The 20086-nt window shown below is 49.7% G+C and overlaps 1 protein-coding gene across 1 annotated transcript in view; it reads left to right on the top strand.

Moving 5' to 3' along the window:
* The window catches only part of LOC126547677 (sushi, von Willebrand factor type A, EGF and pentraxin domain-containing protein 1-like), a 226427-nt gene that overhangs the window by 30896 nt on the left and 175445 nt on the right, over window positions 1-20086 (top strand). The window contains exons 8-9 of the mRNA XM_050195627.2: window positions 1930-2098; window positions 15045-15221. Of these exons, the coding sequence (XP_050051584.2) occupies window positions 1930-2098; window positions 15045-15221 (346 nt within the window). The remainder of the gene's footprint in view (window positions 1-1929; window positions 2099-15044; window positions 15222-20086) is intronic.

Genomic DNA, 20086 nt, shown 5'->3' on the forward strand with positions numbered 1-20086 from the left:
AACTGTGGTTTTTACATTTTGTTCTATTGTCGCCAAGAAGTGCATTGTCTATATCGATGTACTTGTGTATGAATAAGCTTGTTTTTAAACCAAAGCCAAGGCCTCTTGTAAACGATTATCGTTGAACCCTGCGTGAATGATGATGCATTTTCCCCTTTTATGAATGTACCATTTCCTGCAAAAGCATTCGTCAAGGCTAGCAGTATGTGCCAAATAAAATAAATATAAATAAAATAAATATTGAACGACAGCCAACTCGCGTAACTCTTTTCGCGTGAGTACGTGGAGTTGCCTGAGCCAAGGTTTTCCAAACAGGAAGCTGAGTACTTTTGCATGCGTACGCGTTTATCGTAACACAGCTTGACCTTATTCCGAGGTAGTTTGCGGATAGTCCTAGAGAATATATACGCACTGCAATGGAAACGTTGCAAGTAAAGGTCAATGTTCCTAAAACCGTAGATACAAGCATTTGTTCTTTTATGCCCGATCACTTTGCTCTTTAATGAACGAGGTGTAGTCACAACTTTATTTGAATTTTATGCTTTGCGGTGTATCCCGAAAATATAGAATCATTGTGATCAGGACACATAGGCGTTTCTTACCTTGTTCTGTTTGATTTTATGACAATAAAATCAAACAAAACACTAACCGCGTAAACGCTGCGTTATTCACAAATTACAGGGCAAGTTTTCTTTGTGTCGAGCTATGTCAGGTAAAGTGTGGTCATCGGAGGTGCCTTTACCATGCTCGGGCAAGCTGCCTAACTTTGGATACCCTGCCCAGAGCTTCGTGTTAGTAAGCATAACGCGTAAGAATGTTACAGATGTCCTATAATGCAACAAAATGCAAAAAATGAACTAAATCGGCTTCCCATCAGATACGCGATCTCTACAGAGTCTAATCGAGCTGCTTCTTCGGGTCAGACTTGTTGCTGGGTTTACGTCGAGCAAAACAACGGCAGAACGGTTGTCCACAGATCATCCAAAATTGCTGCAGTGCCCCGCAGTCTTATATGCCCTTCTCGCGCTCTCGCATGGCCTGGCTCGACACGAGGTGGTGTCTCTGGATGGCTCTCTATAGTGTCACTAGAGCGGGTTATTTTTATAAACACTGGCTATAGTAGGATACGACCTAAAAAAAAAAAAAAAAACAGGCAAGGCACACAGACCGCGCGGCGCTGGGTTACTCCTCTAGCCAATCACAGAAGCAAACAAAGTCGTCATCATGCGACGTTTTCAAAATGACGTCGTACTTGATACCTCCGGAGCGTCTGCTGTTCTTGGAGTCTTTTCATCGGCGGAAGCCATGAGGTGTGCGACAGACATGGAGTCTGAGCATTTATTTCGCTCATGAAAAGTCCGCGGTACAACTCATGTCAATGCTGAGCCCGTTTTACTCATGCCAACTGAAGTGAAACTTGACAGTAAATAGTTGCAGCGAAGTAAGCATTTTATTTCAGTTCAATTAATAATTAGGCTTTCACCCTTCCACTGTAATAGACGGCTGAAAACGTATAAAATTACCCGCTTATATTCTTATTTTTGTGGTGACCGCCTTATTTCGGTAACATGGAAAGTTTGAAGTACGACCTATTTGCAGCCTCGCGGAGGAACAGTGGCTGGCGGTTATGAGGGCGTGGGCGGAGCTTGCCTGCAGACTTCAGTTGTATCCGACTATAGCTGTACAGTTGTCCTATACGCTCCTATACCTTTGGAAGAATATGCAGTGGCTGCAGGTCACTTCACTTTAATGTCACGTGATGTGACTGAGCTTGGACAAGCGCCGTATCTGCCGCTGTGTAACACAGGTCGGCGCTGAGACCGATAAGCCAGCGGGGTAAATTTTGTTAGACGAAGAGTGAAACATAATGTATGTTTGCGAGGTCTCTTGAGAAAACATCTTTCTTTTACTTCACTTGCTTTTATATAGGAAGAAGTGATGCCTGGAGCTGAAGTTACTGTATCGGACAGCAACCTACACGTTGTGTGCAGAGAAGGGTATGAGTTTGTCGACACAAAAATGCGGCACGACCCTCAACTACACTCACTCCGCTGCCGAGATGGCGCGTGGTATCCACCGAGCCCTTGGTGCAGAGAAAGTAAGTATATTCACGGTAAAGATTTGCGCATATATATCTGCCGCTAACGCTGTAAAAACTGCGAATATTTACACGTATGCTGCCAATACAACACTCATAGGCTAAGGTAGGCGTGCGTAGGAAAAACAGCGAAGTTAACAAACGGCTGTTTTCAGGCTTGCTACCTAGTACGAGCTGGAGGAAAATGACCATGGGTTAGGAAGACGGTAGGTAGTGAAGTGTCCACATTACAGACGTTCACACACGCCAGTGGATCGCGAGACGGGGAGTAATGCTTTTAGGGAACGTATACATTGAGCAAACATGGCAAAGAAAGCAAGAGGAAAGAAACAGAAAGCCTGTGCATTCGCAATTTGTGTGTAAATCATATTCTACCGGTGGAAAGGTTACAGAAAAACAACTGTCTAAAACAACTTTACTAAAAGGATTTCCGCCTTCGCCCGTTTGCATTTATGTACACCATATCGCAACAAGCTGAAAGCCTTTACTTTTTTTTTTTGTGATAGGGTGCACATGCCTTCTATCACGAGAACTAGGTTACGCGGCGTTTACTTTCATTTGCGTGAATTTTGGTAGGGCTCATTTTAAATGAAGAGGTTTCACAGAGCCTTCTTGGCTTCCATACATGGAGAAAACCAATTGTAATACATTGTGCCCACCGCACTTTCTCAAGCTTGGCACGTGTACAAACTACACAGGGGGGAGACTGGCCGGGTGGGGCTGATAAGGGCACTGGGGAATCCCCTGCCGAGGTCTTTCTAACTCCCTCGATCGTAGGGGACACTTTACTAGGTTGCGGCAGAAAAGAAGTCACCAAGGCTTCACTGTTCCCAGGTGGACTTCCCAAGTATTTACCAGACAAAATGCTACTTAGTTTATCAGTATAGCACCGAGTGAACATGCAATCATCTTATTAATACAGGGAAAATCAGACATCCACCCATTCGTAGCAATTGCCATAAAGGAAACCCATACGGGTTCCTCGAAAGAAAAGCCTCGCAGTTGAAGAAAAATCGTAGCCATCGTCGCCGCGCAGCCCGTCTTGCGAGGCACGGCGCTTTACTTCTCACGCTTTCTTTCCACCAACGACGAAGGCGGCCCTTCGTTGCGGAGAAATCGCGCCACCAGTGTCAGCGGTGTTACGTTTCGCCTACAACGCGCGGTAATGCCGGCGCGGATGCAACGGACGCCGGGGCTTCGTTCAAAGCGGCGGACATTTTGGCCCGTGCGACGCCGCCGCAACGCTTCCCCGCCAAGCGTGTCCAGGCGTGTTTCAGTGCCACGTGTCTTCGAGTGTGCGTGTGTGTGTGTGTGCCCACGCTTGTCAAAGCGCGGCAGCCGGGGAGCGGAGCTCCCCAAGTGAGGGTTGGCGATGCGTCACTACACTCGGTTCAGCAGGTCTCTCGGCTCGACCGTGCGCGCCGTCGTGGGCTCATGCTCCGCCGTCCCGTGACCTTCATCCCGTGACCTTCTTCCCGTGACCTTCCCTTTTGGACCGCGACGCCGAGGGTATAAGAGCAGCTGCCCCCGGACGCCAGGAGGGAGGCTCCGATTTGTACTGTTGAGTTACGTGCTCTCCCGTCTCTCCACTTCGGTCGACCTGACCGGCCGCTCTTTTGCTATGTTAGAATAAACAAGTTGTTCTGTTACCAGTCTTCTCTTGCTTTGCCGGGACCTTCGGATGTTTCCAGTGCCCCAGGCCGCCAGGCCAACGCTACCCTTGGGGCTTGCGACCCATTGGCAATAACGGGCGTCAGCACCGAGACCCCAACAACTCGTGCCAGCGGTGCGATTACTACAACTGGTGCCAGCGGTGAGATCGCGACAACGGAGGCCAGCAGCGAAGAGATGCGGTTGACTGTATGCTGAGCAGCTCAACGACCATCCGGGAGCAGCGCAACGAGCCCTGTGTGATGACTGGTTGCCTGCAGCGGAACGACTGCGCTGAAGTCTTGGCTGCAAGGTTTGGTGAGTGCGGGACTTTCTTCTTCTGAGTTTTGCCAGGCTTTTGTTAGTGTTAGAAACAGAGCTGGTAATTGTGGTTGTCGTTGCTACCGGGTTAGTTTGCGGCAAGACAATAGTAGGCAGTAGAGAAAGCAGCATTCAGAGCAGCCATGGATTTGAAGTCGTTGCGCAAACCGATATTGCTGGAGCTTGCAAGAGAGTTGGGTCTGGATGTCTCAGACAAACTCAGAAAACCAGAACTGCTAAGGGCTATTCTTGAGTTAGAAGCTGAGGATGACGAGCTGTCGGAATGCCTTGAGACCATTGAGGAGAGGGAGCGTGAACTTAAAGAGCAAAAAGAGAAACAGGAGCATGAACTTAAAGAACAAAAAGAGAAAGAAAAAGAAGAGCGCGACCGTCAACACGCTTTGGAAATGAAGCGTCTCGAGTTAGAGATGGAACGCGCTCGTAATGGAAGTCAGGCACACGGTGCAGGAGAACGAGTATTGTTCAAAATGACTGACCTGATGCGGCCGTTTAAGCTTGGAGAGGACATTGGTTTGTTCCTGGTTAACTTTGAGCGAACGTGCGAGAAGCAGGGGTTCTCTCGGGAAACGTGGCCACAGCGCTTGCTCACTTTGCTACCCGGCGAGGCGGCCGACGTAGTCGCTCGCTTGGAGAGAGAGGAGGCAGAGGATTTCGACAAAGTGAAATCGAGTCTGCTAAAAAAGTACCGGCTGTCAGCGGAGGCGTTCCGTCGGAAGTTTCGGGAAAATGAGAAAGGCAGAAGTGAGTCATATACAGAGTTTGCGTACAGGCTTATGTCAAACATGCAGGAGTGGCTCAAAGAAGAGAAAGCGTTTGGTGACCACGAGAAAGTTCTGCAGTGTTTCGGGCTAGAACAGTTTTATAGTCGGTTACCTGAGAACGTGCGGTACTGGGTCTTGGATAGGCCAGACGTTAGTACGGTGGCTCGAGCCGCTGAGCTAGCCGAGGAGTTTGTGACGCGTCGGGCTCGCGGAGCTAAGGACGGTCAAAAGGGTGAATTTGGCTCCAAGTTTGAGAGGCCGAAGTTCACACCCATGAGAGCAAAGGGGGATACACGTAGTGCGGATGCGAGTGAAAGCAGTCCGACCGAACGTACGGAGACGGCGGCAACCGAAGCCGAACGCAGAAAGCGGTTCGAGACGAGGCAAGCGCGCGTTTGTTATACGTGCCAGAAGCCGGGTCACTTTTCGGCGCAGTGTCCAGAAACAAAAACAAAAGTCGTGTTTTTGTCTATATGCAGCACTGACGAGAACATGAAGCTTCTCGAGCCTTACATGCGAGACCTCCTCGTGAACGGGAAAGAGTGCCGAGTGCTTCGCGATTCCGCAGCTACAATGGATGTAGTTCACCCCGCTTACGTAGAACCCGATATGTTCACGGGCGAGTGCGCATGGATCAAGCAAGCAGTGGAAGCTCATAGCGTGTGTCTGCCGGTAGCAAAAGTGCTTATTGAAGGACCTTTCGGAGCACTTGAGACGGAGGCCGCAGTGTCATCTATGCTGCCCCCCCAGTACCCGTACCTATTTTCGAACAGGTCCGATCACCTCCTGCGCGAGAAGGGGCTTTTGTTTGGTGAGGCTAGCGTTCAGGCCTTAACCAGATCGAAGGTTCGGGAGCTCGCTGCAAAGGCGGTAGTTGCGGGGCCGACGTTGTTGAACGATGAGAAAGGGTCAGAGGCGCAGCAAGCTGGTATTCAGAGCACGCCCGAACTGAATAAAATTGAGCCTGTAGCGTTAAAGGCACCAGATACTGGAGAGGAAAATCCCGACACGGGAAAGTTAGAAGAGCTGTCTCCAGATTTGCTCATCGCGCCTACGTCAGACGGACTTAACAGGTTGCTAAAAGTCAGCCGGTCGGCTTTGATAGCCGAGCAAAAGAAGGATGGCAGCCTAGAAAACATACGCTGCATTATCAAGGAAGGTATCGCCAAGAAAAATGCTCGCTTTGTGGAAAGAGGTGGGGTCCTGTACCGGAAGTATCTAGACCGCAGGGGAGTGGAGTTCGATCAGCTGATCGTGCCTCAATGCTATCGTCAGGATCTGTTGCGCTTGTCGCATGGGGGTTCGTGGTCCGGACACCTAGGAGTTAAGAAAACTAAGGACCGTCTCTTGCAGGAGTACTATTGGCCAGGGTGTTTTCGGGACGCAGACCACTTTGTGAAGACATGCGACACCTGTCAGCGGGTGGGCAAGCCAGGGGACAAATCGAGGGCGCCGTTGAAGTTGGTACCTATCATTACGGAGCCTTTTAGACGGCTCGTTATTGATACAGTGGGACCTCTGCCGGTAACAGCCACGGGGTACCGACACATTTTGACTGTGATCTGCCCAGCGACAAAGTTCCCTGAAGCAGTGCCGCTTAAAGAACTCAGCTCAGTTGAGATAGTCAATGCACTACTGTCCATATTTGCGCGAGTTGGTTTTCCTGCAGAAATCCAGTCAGATCAGGGCACAGTGTTTACTAGCGCTTTGACGACAGCCTTTCTCGAAAGGTGCGGGGTAAGGCTGTTACACAGCTCAGTGCACCACCCCCAGTCGAATTCCGTGGAGAAGCTCCACTCCGTCATGAAGCGCGTGTTGAGAGCATTGTGTTTTGAACATCAAACTGACTGGGAGCTGTGTCTGCCTGGAGTGATGTTTGCATTAAGGACCGCGCCGCATGCGGCTACGGGGTTTTCGCCAGCTGAGCTGGTGTACGGTCGCTCGCTGCGATCTCCGCTTCGCATGCTTCGAGAATCATGGGAAGGCAGGGGCGACGACCCAGTCGTGGTAGAGTACGTGCTTAAGCTCCTCGAACGCTTAAGAAGGGCACAGGAGTTGTCAGGTGAAGCAATGGCAGAGGCCCAGCAGAGGGCCAAGGTTTATTATGATCGGACAGCCAGGGCCCGTCGTTTTGAGGTGGGCGATGAGGTCATGATATTGCGCACATCGCTAAAGAACAAACTCGACGTGCAGTGGGAGGGCCCAGCACGGATTGTTCAAAAACTGTCGGACGTTAACTACGTGGTGAGTCTGCCAGGAAAGCGGAAAGCACAGCAAGTTTACCACTGTAATCTGCTCAAACCCTATAAGCAACGGGAAGCAGTGGTGTGCATGATGGTAAACGTGCCCGAAGAGCTTCCGGTCGAGCTTCCGGGACTAGGCTCAGTGACGAACAGGAAAGACACCGATCAAGTCATTAGTGACTTAATAAGTAAAGCATCGCTGTCGCCTGAGCAGAAAACCGAACTACACCAGCTCTTACAAGAGTTTCAAGGTCTGTTCTCTGAGAGGCCTGGTAGGACTTCTGTCCTTACTCATGACATAGAACTTACCTCCCCAGAGCCAGTACGATCCAAGGCGTACCGGGTGTCACCTCGCCAGAGCGATATTATGGAGGCTGAGGTAAAGAAAATGCTACAGCTCGGTGTTATTGAAGCGGGTGAGAGTGATTATACCTCCCCTTTGATTTTAGTTGAGGTACCGGGCAAGGAACCTCGTCCTTGCGTCGACTACCGCAGGCTTAATTCCATCACTAAGGATCAAATTTATCCGATCCCTAACATCGAGGAGCGCCTTGAGAGAGTGAGTAGCGCTCAGTTTATTTCCACCCTAGATCTTGTCAGGGGTTATTGGCAGGTTCCACTTACAGAAGAGGCTAGTAGGTATGCGGCGTTCATTTCACCAATGGGGACATTCCGTCCTAAAGTTTTGAGTTTTGGTTTGAAGAACGCGCCATACTGCTTTTCAAGCCTCATGGATAAAGTGTTGCGGGGACAGCAAGAATTCGCTTTACCGTATCTAGACGACGTAGCGATATTCTCCGCATCCTGGCCTGAGCATATGGCGCACTTGCGGGCAGTGCTAACCCGCCTGCGCGATGCGGGCTTGACAGTCAAGGCTCCCAAGTGCCAGTTAGCACAGGCCGAGGTTGTCTACCTCGGACACGTGATTGGTCGGGGTCGTCGCCGCCCCTCTGAAATAAAGGTGGCCGCTGTGCGAGACTTCCCGCAACCGCGCACGATGACCGATATTCGGTCGTTCTTAGGTGTCGCCGGCTACTATCAGAGGTACATCCCCAGGTACTCTGATATCGCGGCTCCCTTGACGGATGCTCTAAGAAAGACAGAGCCGCAAACAGTCGTCTGGGATGAGACAAAGGAAAGAGCTTTTAGCGCCCTAAAGAGCGCCCTAACAAGCCAGCCTGTGCTACGATCGCCCGACTACACAAAAGGGTTCGTTGTTCAGTGTGATGCTAGTGAGCGAGGCATGGGCGTTGTACTGTGCCAACGGGAAAATGGAGAAGTAGAACACCCCGTCCTGTATGCTAGTCGTAAGCTGACGAGTCGTGAGCAGGCGTATAGCGCCACCGAGAAAGAGTGTGCGTGTATCGTGTGGGCCGTTCAGAAATTGTCATGTTACCTAGCTGGCTCGAGGTTTATCATTGAGACGGATCACTGCCCTCTCCAATGGCTGCAGACCATCTCTCCCAAAAATGGCCGCCTCCTGCGCTGGAGCCTCGCTTTGCAACAATATTCCTTTGAGGTGCGTTACAAAAAGGGGAGTCTCAACGGTAACGCCGATGGCTTAAGTCGAAGCCCCTAACGTGGGAATCAGCCTCAAAATTGCTTGTTACTGATGTTTTTCTTCCTGAGGCAGGATTTTTAACCTATTGCTTTTGTGTAGTGTTTCAAAGTGATGATGTGCTTTCTAGTGCAATTTTCCGATTTGTGGACGCGTTCTGAGTGCTGCTAAACTACTGTAAGGAACTAGGCAGCAGTATAAAAGGGGAAAGAGCCTGGCAGGGCTTAGTGAGGGTTGTGCCGTGCTTGCTGACTGAGCGGTTGACTTTCGGCGTAGTTCTAACGCTTGCCGGAAACGAGAACAAAAATTTCAACTCTCCCGAAGTCACTTTGCAGTGTCCTGTGTGAACCTGAACGTGAGAACAAGGCCTTCTCTGTGCGCTGCGCTCAAGAAACGCCAATGGACGCCCGACTTCGGTTATGAGCATCATCGAGCGACATCCCTCCGGACAGCGGATGCAGTCCCCTGACCATCGGGATCTCCTTCCCCCGGCGGGGCGGTCTGTTACGTTTCGCCTACAACGCGCGGTAATGCCGGCGCGGATGCAACGGACGCCGGGGCTTCGTTCAAAGCGGCGGACATTTTGGCCCGTGCGACGCCGCCGCAACGCTTCCCCGCCAAGCGTGTCCAGGCGTGTTTCAGTGCCACGTGTCTTCGAGTGTGCGTGTGTGTGTGTGTGCCCACGCTTGTCAAAGCGCGGCAGCCGGGGAGCGGAGCTCCCCAAGCGAGGGTTGGCGATGCGTCACTACACTCGGTTCAGCAGGTCTCTCGGCTCGACCGTGCGCGCCGTCGTGGGCTCATGCTCCGCCGTCCCGTGACCTTCATCCCGTGACCTTCTTCCCGTGACCTTCCCTTTTGGACCGCGACGCCGAGGGTATAAGAGCAGCTGCCCCCGGACGCCAGGAGGGAGGCTCCGATTTGTACTGTTGAGTTACGTGCTCTCCCGTCTCTCCACTTCGGTCGACCTGACCGGCCGCTCTTTTGCTATGTTAGAATAAACAAGTTGTTCTGTTACCAGTCTTCTCTTGCTTTGCCGGGACCTTCGGATGTTTCCAGTGCCCCAGGCCTCCAGGCCAACGCTACCCTTGGGGCTTGCGACCCATTGGCAATAACGGGCGTCAGCACCGAGACCCCAACAACTCGTGCCAGCGGTGCGATTACTACAGCGGCAACGACACCCAAGTGAGCGTCACGTCGAGCCTTGCTCGTAGCCGCTCGCCATCGCCCCTTATAGGAGCAGTGATCCCGTCACACACGCAGGTACCGCGGGCTGACCTCAGCAGCAGACGCCGCGGACGAGCCTAGCCCTTCCCAGCTCATGGCAACCCGGCCCACCTTCGGTAGAGCAGATGAGATCGCCGACGCGGCAGCGGATACCGTGGCCGCCGCAACTCAATGCATGCGCAGGCCGTTTCCGTCCACTTCTCCTCTGCTTTCCGCCTCATGGTTCCGCTGCACCCTCCTCCTGCGCTTTCCTGCTCGCCGCAGGAACGGACTATTAGGAGATGCGCTCAAACCTCTCGCTTACTTCAATTGTTCTTGCTCACAGGAGAGCGAGAACCTTGACTGTGGTAGCCTTCATGTCCTGAGATAGCCTAAAACGGTTTATTGGCGAGTATCCTGGCTCCCAAGGTAACGTACCACGTGATACCTGAGGTTTAGGGAATGCATCACCTCTGAGATTGCGCGTGCTAGCAGGTTTACACTTTTACGCACAACTGCACTTTTACGCGTTAAACTTTTTGCTGGGGAGTGCGCCGAATGGGACGGCCGGAGCAAAACCTTCCAGTGTGCGTAATCTCGGAGGCCATGGTGAATGTTTCACATTCGCCGCCATGGCGAATGTGAAAGAGTGGAAAGAATGTGAAAGAGTGTGAAAGCATGTGAAAGACTGTGAAAGAGTGGCCACGGTGCATACTCTGTGTGCACCGTGGCCAGCCCAACACAAACCTCATGGCGTCGCCCTCATACTATCGAGAGCAACGATTCGCTACGCGATCTCGCGAATCTGCTGCATGGAGAATCCCTGAGGATCGACCTATATGCTTTACTGCGCCACCCGCTGGTCCTCGCCGCCCCAAACGCCGTCTACCCCTTACCGCCGTCCGCACGGCAACCGCTTCCCACCTGCAACCCAGTCGTATTTCGCCAACGCCGATGCTCCCACAAGGATAAATCGCCTCTTCGTCACCAGTCACGCTCGCCTCCAAGCCGTCGCCCGTCGTCTCGCTCACCGCAGGCTCGCCTCTCAGCGTCCCCATTTAGGCCTGCACGTGCCTATCAGGAAGACTAAGCAGCGCAGAGCCCGGTGGTGACGATGCATTGACGACTCCCGCCAGAAGTCTTCTTCTGATGCTGCCGACGAGAAGAAGCTTCTTAGACGTTGATGATGGTGGCGTCACTATTTCTGCGCTCGTCAACACTGGGTCGCACATCTCTGTGATGAGTGCTGATCGTCGTCGTCGCCGTCATAGTACTGACACCTGCCGCTTCCCGCAACCTCTGCGTCGCTGATGGAGGGACTCCTGCCGTTCTTGGGGTGTGCACCGCCCGCGTCTGCATTGCTTGCCATCCCTTTTCAGTCCAATTTGCCGTCATTGAGAAGTGCCCCCATGACCTAATCCATGGCTTAGATTTTTTGTTCAGTCATTCCGCGCTCACTGAGTGTGCGACCGGTGCTCGTCAGCTTGAGCTGCCCCATCTTCCCGATATTCCAGTCGACATACCACCACGCTTATGCGCTCACCATCACGTTCGCTTGTCGCCTCAAACTGCTGCATAGGTTACTTTGACGTCTCCACATGATATTCCCGATGGCGACTACGTCTTCTCTCCGATTGTCGACGTTCTCCGGTTGTCGCCCTTGCTCACACCACTGTTTCCATCGCTGACAATACAGTGGTCGTTCTTCTTCTCAACGTCAGCCTGCTGACTAAGGTTATCCCGCAAGGCATGTCGCTGGCCACCATTTCCGCGCTTTATCCCTGCAAGGTTGCTGCTTTGGATGCAGAGGTTTTGCCGCCTTCTTGCTCCGCCAACTTCGCCAACTCCGCCAACATTAACAAGATGATCGCTCCCGTTCTGACTTAAGCGCAAGCTCGAGATCTCTACCGCGTTCTGGCGTCCTATCGTGACATCTTCGATTCTGACGGTCGCCCTCTAGGCCAAAGATCTGTCGTAACTCATCGAATCAACATGGTGACGCCAATTCTATACGCCGGCATCCATCTCGCGTATCCCATCATGAACGTCAAGTCATCCAGAACGAGGTCGACAAAATGATTACAAAAGACGTCATCGAACCTTCGTTTCGCCCGTGGGCCTCTCCTGTCGTTCTCGTTAAAAAGAAGGACGGCAGCTTGTGTTTCGGCGTTGATCATCTCAGTTTTAACAAAGTAACCCATAAAGACGTCTACCCTTTGCCTCGCATCGATGATGCCCTCGAATGCCTTCATCGAGCCCAATATTTTTCGTCCGTCGACCTTAGGTCCGCCATTGGCAGATTTCAGTCGACCCTATGGACAACGAAAAAACTACATTTATTACGCCAGATCGCCTGTACCAATTCAGCGTCATGACGTTCGGACTATTTAATGCCTCAGCAAATTTAGAACGTATGATCGACTCTCTGCTGGGGGAATATAAATGGTCCATCTGCCTATGCTATTAATACGATGTAATTTTCTACTCACCTATGTTTGAGAGCCACGTCACCCGTTTATCAACCGTTCTTGCCGTATTCCGTCGAGCCAATCTTCAGCTGAACGCTGTCAAGTACCGTTTCGGACAACGCCAAATAACTATGCTCGGTCACCTTGTCAGTGCTACTGATGCTCAACCAGACCCAGACAAGGTTCGAGTAGTGCAACAATCTCCCGCGCCGTGCTCAGCCAAAGACGTCCGCAGTTTCGTAGGATTATGTTCCTACTTCAGTCGCTTTTTCAATTCCGCGGACATCGCTCGCGCTCTCAGTGAACTCTTGAAGAAGGATGTTCTTTACGTGTGGGGACCCGAACAAGCACCTTCGTTTTCTGCTCTCATCCGTCTGCTGACTACACCACGAATACTGGCTCATTTCGACCCCTCATCGCCGACAGAACTTCGCACTGATGCCAGTTGTCATGGAATTGGGGATGTCTTTTGCCAAAAACAACACGGGAAGGAACATGTCATCGCCTACGCCATTCGCCTTCTTTCATCGTCCGAACAGAACTTTTCCATCACTGAACGCGAGTGTCTGGCTGTAGTCTGGGCTGTCACCAACTTTAGACCTTACTTGTTTGGCCGAACTTTTTCTGTGATTACAGACCATCATGCCCTTTGCTGGCTCTCGTCGCTCAAGGATCCGTTTGGACATCTTGGCGGCTGGGCACTACGGCTCCATGAATACTCGCTCGTTGTGCACTACACATCGGACCGATTGCACTAAGACGCAGATTGCTTGTCGCACCACCCTGTTGATGATCCCGACCTCACTGACCCTGACTAAGACACCTGCGTAATGTCCATCCTTGCTTCAGATGATATCCCCACCGAATAGCGACGAGGAGCGCATTTACTGCTCATCGTCTACCGTCTGACCGCTCCATCACGAGACCATTTCGTTTGCCTGTTTGAGCTACACGACAACTTTCTGTATCGTCGCAATGTCAGCTCAGACGGCCCAGAACTTCTGCTTGTCTTACCTCGCCATCTACGCTCCAGCTTTCTTCATCTTCATGACGTACCAAGTGCCGGTCACCTAGGTGTCTTCCGTCCACACGCCCACATCCAGCGTCGGTTTTTCTGGCCTAGCATGTAGCGTTCCGTGCACCGCTACGTCGCTGCTTGTGAACGCTGCCAACGCTGCAAGCGCCCTTCAGCGCTGCCTGCGGGCCTGCTACAACCTATTAATATCCCTGTAGAGCCTTTCTTCCGCATCGGCCTTGACTTTCTGGGCCCTTTCCCTACGTCCATCTCTGAAAATAAATTAGTCGCGGTCGCGACAGGCTACGCCACGCGCTTCGCAATCACCAGGGCATTGTTGACAAGCTGTTCTACAGACGTCGCTGACTTTCTCCTGCACGACGTAATTCTACATAATGGTGCCCCTCGGCAGCTCCTCACCGATCGTGGGAGGTACTTCTCACGAGTGGTAGATGACATCCTTCGTGCCTGCGTCACTGGACATAAGCTCACCACCGCTTATTATCCACAGACGAATGAACTGACCGAGCGCCTGAACCGAACGCTGACTGAGATGCTGGCCATGTATGTTTGACCTGATCACCTAGACTGGGACAGCACGTTACCATTTGTTACCTTCGCGTACAATTCGTCACGGCATGGCACCGACGGATATTCACCGTTTTATTTACTGTTTGGCCGGCATCGGGCGTTGCCATTCGAGACTCTCCTTCCGTTGGCTCCTCACTCGCCTACTGAACGCGCCAGTGACATCGTTGGTCGAGCCCGCGCAGTTAGTCAATTTGCCCGCGACCGACTCTGTGCTTCGCAAGACTCCCAAAAGTCCCGTTACGACAGCCGACACAGAAGTGTGCACTTCACGTCTGGCTCTCTGGTCCTCCTATGGCCGCCATGGCGCCGCGTTGGCCTATGAGAGAAGCTCCTCCCACGTTACACCTGGCCCTACAAGGTGCTTCGTAAACTCGGTGACGTCAATTACGAGATTATACCCCTGGGCCCTGCTTCTTCGATCTCATCGCTACCAACTGATGTCGTTCACGTTTCCCGGCTGAAGTCCTCTTGCCCTTTTAGCTTCTCACCTTCGTAGCAAGCGCCAGAACGGCGCTTCCGCCGCTGGAGGGTGTTGTTAAAGGGCGATTGATAGATAGATAAACGGGAGGTTTGGCAGAGCGATGAAGATGACGATAAGAACGCTTGCACGTGGGCCGAATCAGACATCTACCCTTGCCGTAGCTTTCTTTGTAAATATATTGTAAGTATATCCTTCGCCTACATCTCGCCTCAGTCGCAATATGTATACATAAGTACCCTAATAGTAGCCGAAGGGCTTCTTGACGCAACGTAGGCTTGATCCGGACGCGGCCAGTTTGGTTCCCACCGGTGGCAATAGTTGCCTTTTCTCTCACTTTCATTTCTTTCTCCTCTTATAAAATTATGGATAATAACGCAACATTTAACCGTCATGTGTTATTATTTTGACAGTTCACTTTCCTTATGTTATTACTGCGTCTACGCTTATCTTTAACGCAGGTTCAACTATTGTATTGCAATAGAGACTCTCATAAAATGCTGATCGCATGTTGGTTGGTAGAACATGAAACAGTCAGCTCCTTTTAACTGTAATGTACGGGTCGTATATCAGCGATGTAAGAACACCTCGGGACGTACAATTTACTAAATAACGAGTTTCATCTTGTTTGTTGCAGAACCTTGCCGAAATTTACATGTACCAGGTGGGGAGCCCGAATTCTTGGAGGTGTCGCATAATGAGATGGTGAATTTCACGTGCAAGAAGAATTACCAACTTCAGAGGGTACCGAACCGATCATATCCCGTCTGCCGTTTCGGAAAGGTCGACGGCCCTCTGCCTACTTGCAAACCAGGTAAGGAAAGTCTGTTTTGGAAATTTAGAACCACTACTACAGAATGTCTGTTTCTATGCCGGCATGCTTACCACATTGATATTGCCGCGCTATGCGGTGCCATGCTCTGTCACAAGCCGAGGTTTGCCGCCTAAAAAGACGCACGCACGCTGATGAAGGCTCTGGGGCAATGGATCTCACGTCATAATTTGGTTAGGAATTCCTTCCATATGCACACGGGACAAACATCAATTTTTTTTTTTGTCGTCGTGCTTTCCTCGCTGTCATCGCAGTCCTCGGCTGATGACGACTGACTGGGCGGGAATCCTTCGTGCTTCTCGAAACGGGGAGATCGGTATATTTGGCTACTAATTATACACTTTCAATGTGCCAAGAGAAGGGAAGTGCAGTCGAGGATGGCAGGGAGTTTATAGGGTGTGAGGAAATTAGGTAATTTGTAGGGATAAAATGGAATCGGCTGACGCAAGACGTGTAATTGGAGGTCACTGGGAGAGGACTTCGTCCTGCATAGGCCATAATGGGATGGCGATGAGAATGGTCTATTTATTTAGTTATTTATTTGTTTGTTTATTTATTTATTTATTTAGATGAATTGCTCATAGTGTAAGAACAAATGTATTGAATGTCTGGGATGCGGTATGCGGACTGACAGAAGAGCGACCTCTCGTGTGCCAAACGAAGCGAGAGCTTGCAACAATGTGGTTGCTGCCTCTCGGTCCTTACAAGTGAACACCATACGCCAGTTTTCTTGCACCCAAAATGGGCTACACACATTCAATACATAAAATAGGTCGTGCTTTATAGTGTCTATTTTGTGTCTATTCTTATTTTGTAGTATCTGTTTATAACGGTTATTTTGATCCCGGCCACGGCGACCGCATCTCGATGGGGACGAAATGCGAACACACCCGTGTACTTAAACATTTAGGTTCATGTTAAAGAACCCCAAGTGGTCCAAATTTCTGGAGTCCCCCACTGCGGCGTGCCTTATAATCATATCGTGGTTATGGCACCTAAAATCCTATAATTTTATTTGGACGTTTATTTTGGCCTATATCATGCCCTAAATAAAGTTTTAATGCCTGTTTTTGGCGCCTAAAACTGACACTTGAATGTCTAAAACCTGGTCCCTAGCTTCTAACAGAGTGACCAGGAAACTGAACGAAGTGATGTTGAAGGATATTTCCAAGAACCCGTGCAGGTAGAAATTTCGCACCCGCTGCGGTAGCTTAGTGGCCCTGGCGTAGCGCTTCTGAGCTCGAGGTCACGGGTGGGATTACGGCCCCGGCGGCCGCATTCCGACCGTGGCGCGCTGGTGTACTTAGATTTGGGTGCACATTGAAGAACCCCAGCAGGACAAAATTGATCCGGAGTCCCCCATTACGACATGCCTCATAGTCTGATCGTGATTTTGGCACGTAACACTCTAGAATTTAATTTAATTTTTATACATTTTGCGTGGTTTAGAAAAATCACGTCGAAAGCCAATTCAACCTGTAACGAATGTGACCTCGGAAGAATTAAATATGACAGCGTGGCACGCTAACTTGGAGTCCCTAGATGAGCGATTGTAAAAAATTAATAATAATAACCTGAGACCACAGGTCAGGGGAAGTGGTGAAAACGGATTGCAAACGAGGAAGAGGTGAATCGCCGACCATTAAAAAAAACTTAGTACAGTAAACTGCTTAAGTATGGACTCTAGCGAAATGAATTCGAGCCTGCGGATAAACCACATCATTAGTAGGTTCCTTCGTTTTTGGAATATAACCCGATAATTCCCAATTTTTCACCCCGAAAATAATTTACGAAAATCGTGTTAAACTCTATTTCTCTCCTAAGTTTGACCTTTCGTAAAGGATAATATTAAATGCAGATGTTACAAAACTAATGAACGCTGCCCACATTTTATGAAGCAAGGCGTGAAGCTATGACATATTATTATTATTATTATTATTATTATTATTATTATTATTATTATTATTATTATTATTATTATTATTATTATACGAATATGGTATTTGCCTCTTTTTCGCTTAATACTTTCGCAGTACTACAAAGGTTGGTTAAATAAATATTGTTAATTAATTATCTAAGCTTATAATTAAAGATACATTGAGTTGCTGAAGAGCACAGTGAACAAAACTGAAATGGCTGCATTCTCGTAACGCTCTCGCTGATTTTTTTTTAAGGCTGGCGCATGCTAGCTGGAATCATGCGTATAAACTCCGGAACACTGCAGCTTAATAATTTAGAAATTAGTACATAGTCGACACTGTCACAGGGTTTTCAAGTATCTGAAGTTACAATGCGGAAATTTCCCCTGACGGACCTGCTAGTGGAATGCGCGGCTTCCTAAATCAACATAAGCAGACCATATCTAACAGTCACTCGACTTAACCCGCCGTGGTTGTTTAGTGGCTATGGTCTTGGGCTGCTAAGCACAAGGTCGCGGGGTTGAATCCCGGCCACGGTGGCCGCATTTCGACGTGGCCGGAATGCGAGAACACCCGTGTGCTTGCAGTTAGGTGCACGTTAACGAACACCAGGTGGTCCAGAGTCCCCCACTACGGCGTGCCTCATAATCAGATCGTGGTTTTGGCACGTAAAACCCCATAATGTTTGTTGTCAATTGATTTAAAGCCTACGGGTTGCGAGCAAAATATATATATTTTTAAAGTAAGCTTACTGAGCCGAACAGGGATTACTTTTTCAAATATCTTAACTAAGTTAGATGTTATCGAACCTGACTAAACGTAGGAAATACCAGGACCTTGATTTTTGAATGGCAGCAAAATATTTACTTTACAAGTTTAAAAGAGCTCGTAGTACATGTATAGTGTAGGGAGCAGTGCAAATCTTGAAAAGTTCATTGGGAGCGAAGTTAAACAAGAGTTTAATCATGACCATGGTATTACGGTATGGGACATGCCGATTGATGTACAGTTAAGATTACTTGATTACAGATAAGTTTGTTATGGTAATTTCTACAAAATTTGAAGTCGGACCCACCGTGGTGGCTTATTGATTTTCGGGTTGCTCTGCTATGCACGAGGTCGCAGGATCATATCCCGGCCACGGCGGGTGCATTACTGTATGACGTAGAATGCATTACTGGGACGTTGCCACTCTGCAAGGTGTGTGTGTGTGTGTGTGTGTGTGTGTGCGTGTGCGTGTGCGTGCGCGTGCGCGTGCGCGTGCGCGCGCGCGCGTGTGTGTGTGTGTGTGTGTGTGTGTGTGCGTGCGCGTGTGTGTGTGCGTGCGCGTGTGCGTATGTGTGTGTAAGGCACGGCAAAAAAAAAGCGTTGAAGTCGCTTTGCGATTATTTCTAGCCAATCAGCTGCCCCTTTGGGGGACAGTAATACTACACAGTGCGACGACCACAAGGACAACCGGGAAGATTTCTCGCTATGTAAAGATCTATGAGCACACGTCTGTTATCTGGTTTTGACAAAAAGGAATGCAAACAGTTTTTATGTTCATCTCTCGCTAGTGCCACAGTTCGTTTATATACAGCTGAGTAGAATTTATAATCCAACCAATTTGTCGGTGAAGGACTATGTTGGAGACTCTTACACGCTGCTTTTCTTCTCCTCTAATCACCATGTGCTTGCTTCATTCCACCAGTTAAATTCAATTCTGGAGTTTTACGTGCCATAACCACGATTTCATTGAGGCACACCGCAGTGGGGGTCTCTGGATCAATTTTTACCACCAGGGGATCTTTAACGTGCCCCCAATGCACACGATTCGCGCGTTTTCGCATTTCGCCCTCATCGAAATGCGGCTGTCGCGGCCGGGATTCGATCCCGCGACGTCGTGCTAAGCAGCGCATCACAAGAGCCGCTAAGCCACCGCGGCGGGTGCTTCATTACACCAAGTGGTATACATTCGAGCGCCTGTCCAACGAAATTACCTGTATAACTGAGAATTCCGTTCGTCCCGGCCAAATTCCGATGTTTCGCGTGTATTTTGATAACTTTCCATATAGGGAAAGGCCGTTTCAACGAAGGCATTTTGGAGATCCCGACGGCTGACTGTGGCTGATCTTTGGCTGATTTGAAGCAGCGACGCCGACACTGAGCTCCGTAGCCGCCGCTAGACTTCAGTGAGCGTAGTCCTGCTGCACAGGGTTAAGGAATCGCTGAACTCATGCGCCGCTTATATATGGGTTAACGCAGTATCAGATGTGATAGCAGAGAAATACACTGCGGTTTTGACAACGATGTGATGTTCTGCTCGAAACCGGCGAAACGATGACATCGTCGAAGCCATCAAAGACTGGAAGAATGCGAAGGTGGACGGAGGTAGCAGTGATGAAGAGCCTGTAGGCGAGGCGATAATTTTTATCAGAAGTCAGGCAATGGCGGCATTCTTCGACGCTCTGCGGAAAGACGCAATGGCGCCGCTCTCGTTTTAGCCGCAGGTCACACGGTGAACCTCGATCCCGAGCGAAGCGGTTAGCAACTTAATTCACGAAATACAAATTGAATTTATGTCACATATAGGTAAATGAAGGATTTGCCTGCAACTAGCGGTAATAGCAGCAACAAGGAAGACTTGGAGGAACAGTAAGAAGACATCCTTTTTGCTTATGTTAATGTCATAAAAAGTACGAAAACAATTCGTACAAAATAAACCACGCTAACTGATACTTATTACGCGTGCGAGCTATGATTTGTAAAAAAAAAAAAAGTGACGTCATCATGATATTAGGAAAAACATAAATGGCCACCGCACTGTCAAAAAATATTCTGCAGATGCAATTGACAATGATTGTCAATGTAAGCAAATAGCTGAACGCTTCTGGAATGTTATTCGCTTTATTCAGATTCAAAATCAGAACTTTATTTCCAACAATTTGT

The sequence above is a fragment of the Dermacentor andersoni genome, chromosome 1, assembly GCF_023375885.2.
Source record: "Dermacentor andersoni chromosome 1, qqDerAnde1_hic_scaffold, whole genome shotgun sequence".
Classification (NCBI taxonomy): Eukaryota; Metazoa; Arthropoda; class Arachnida; order Ixodida; family Ixodidae; genus Dermacentor; species Dermacentor andersoni.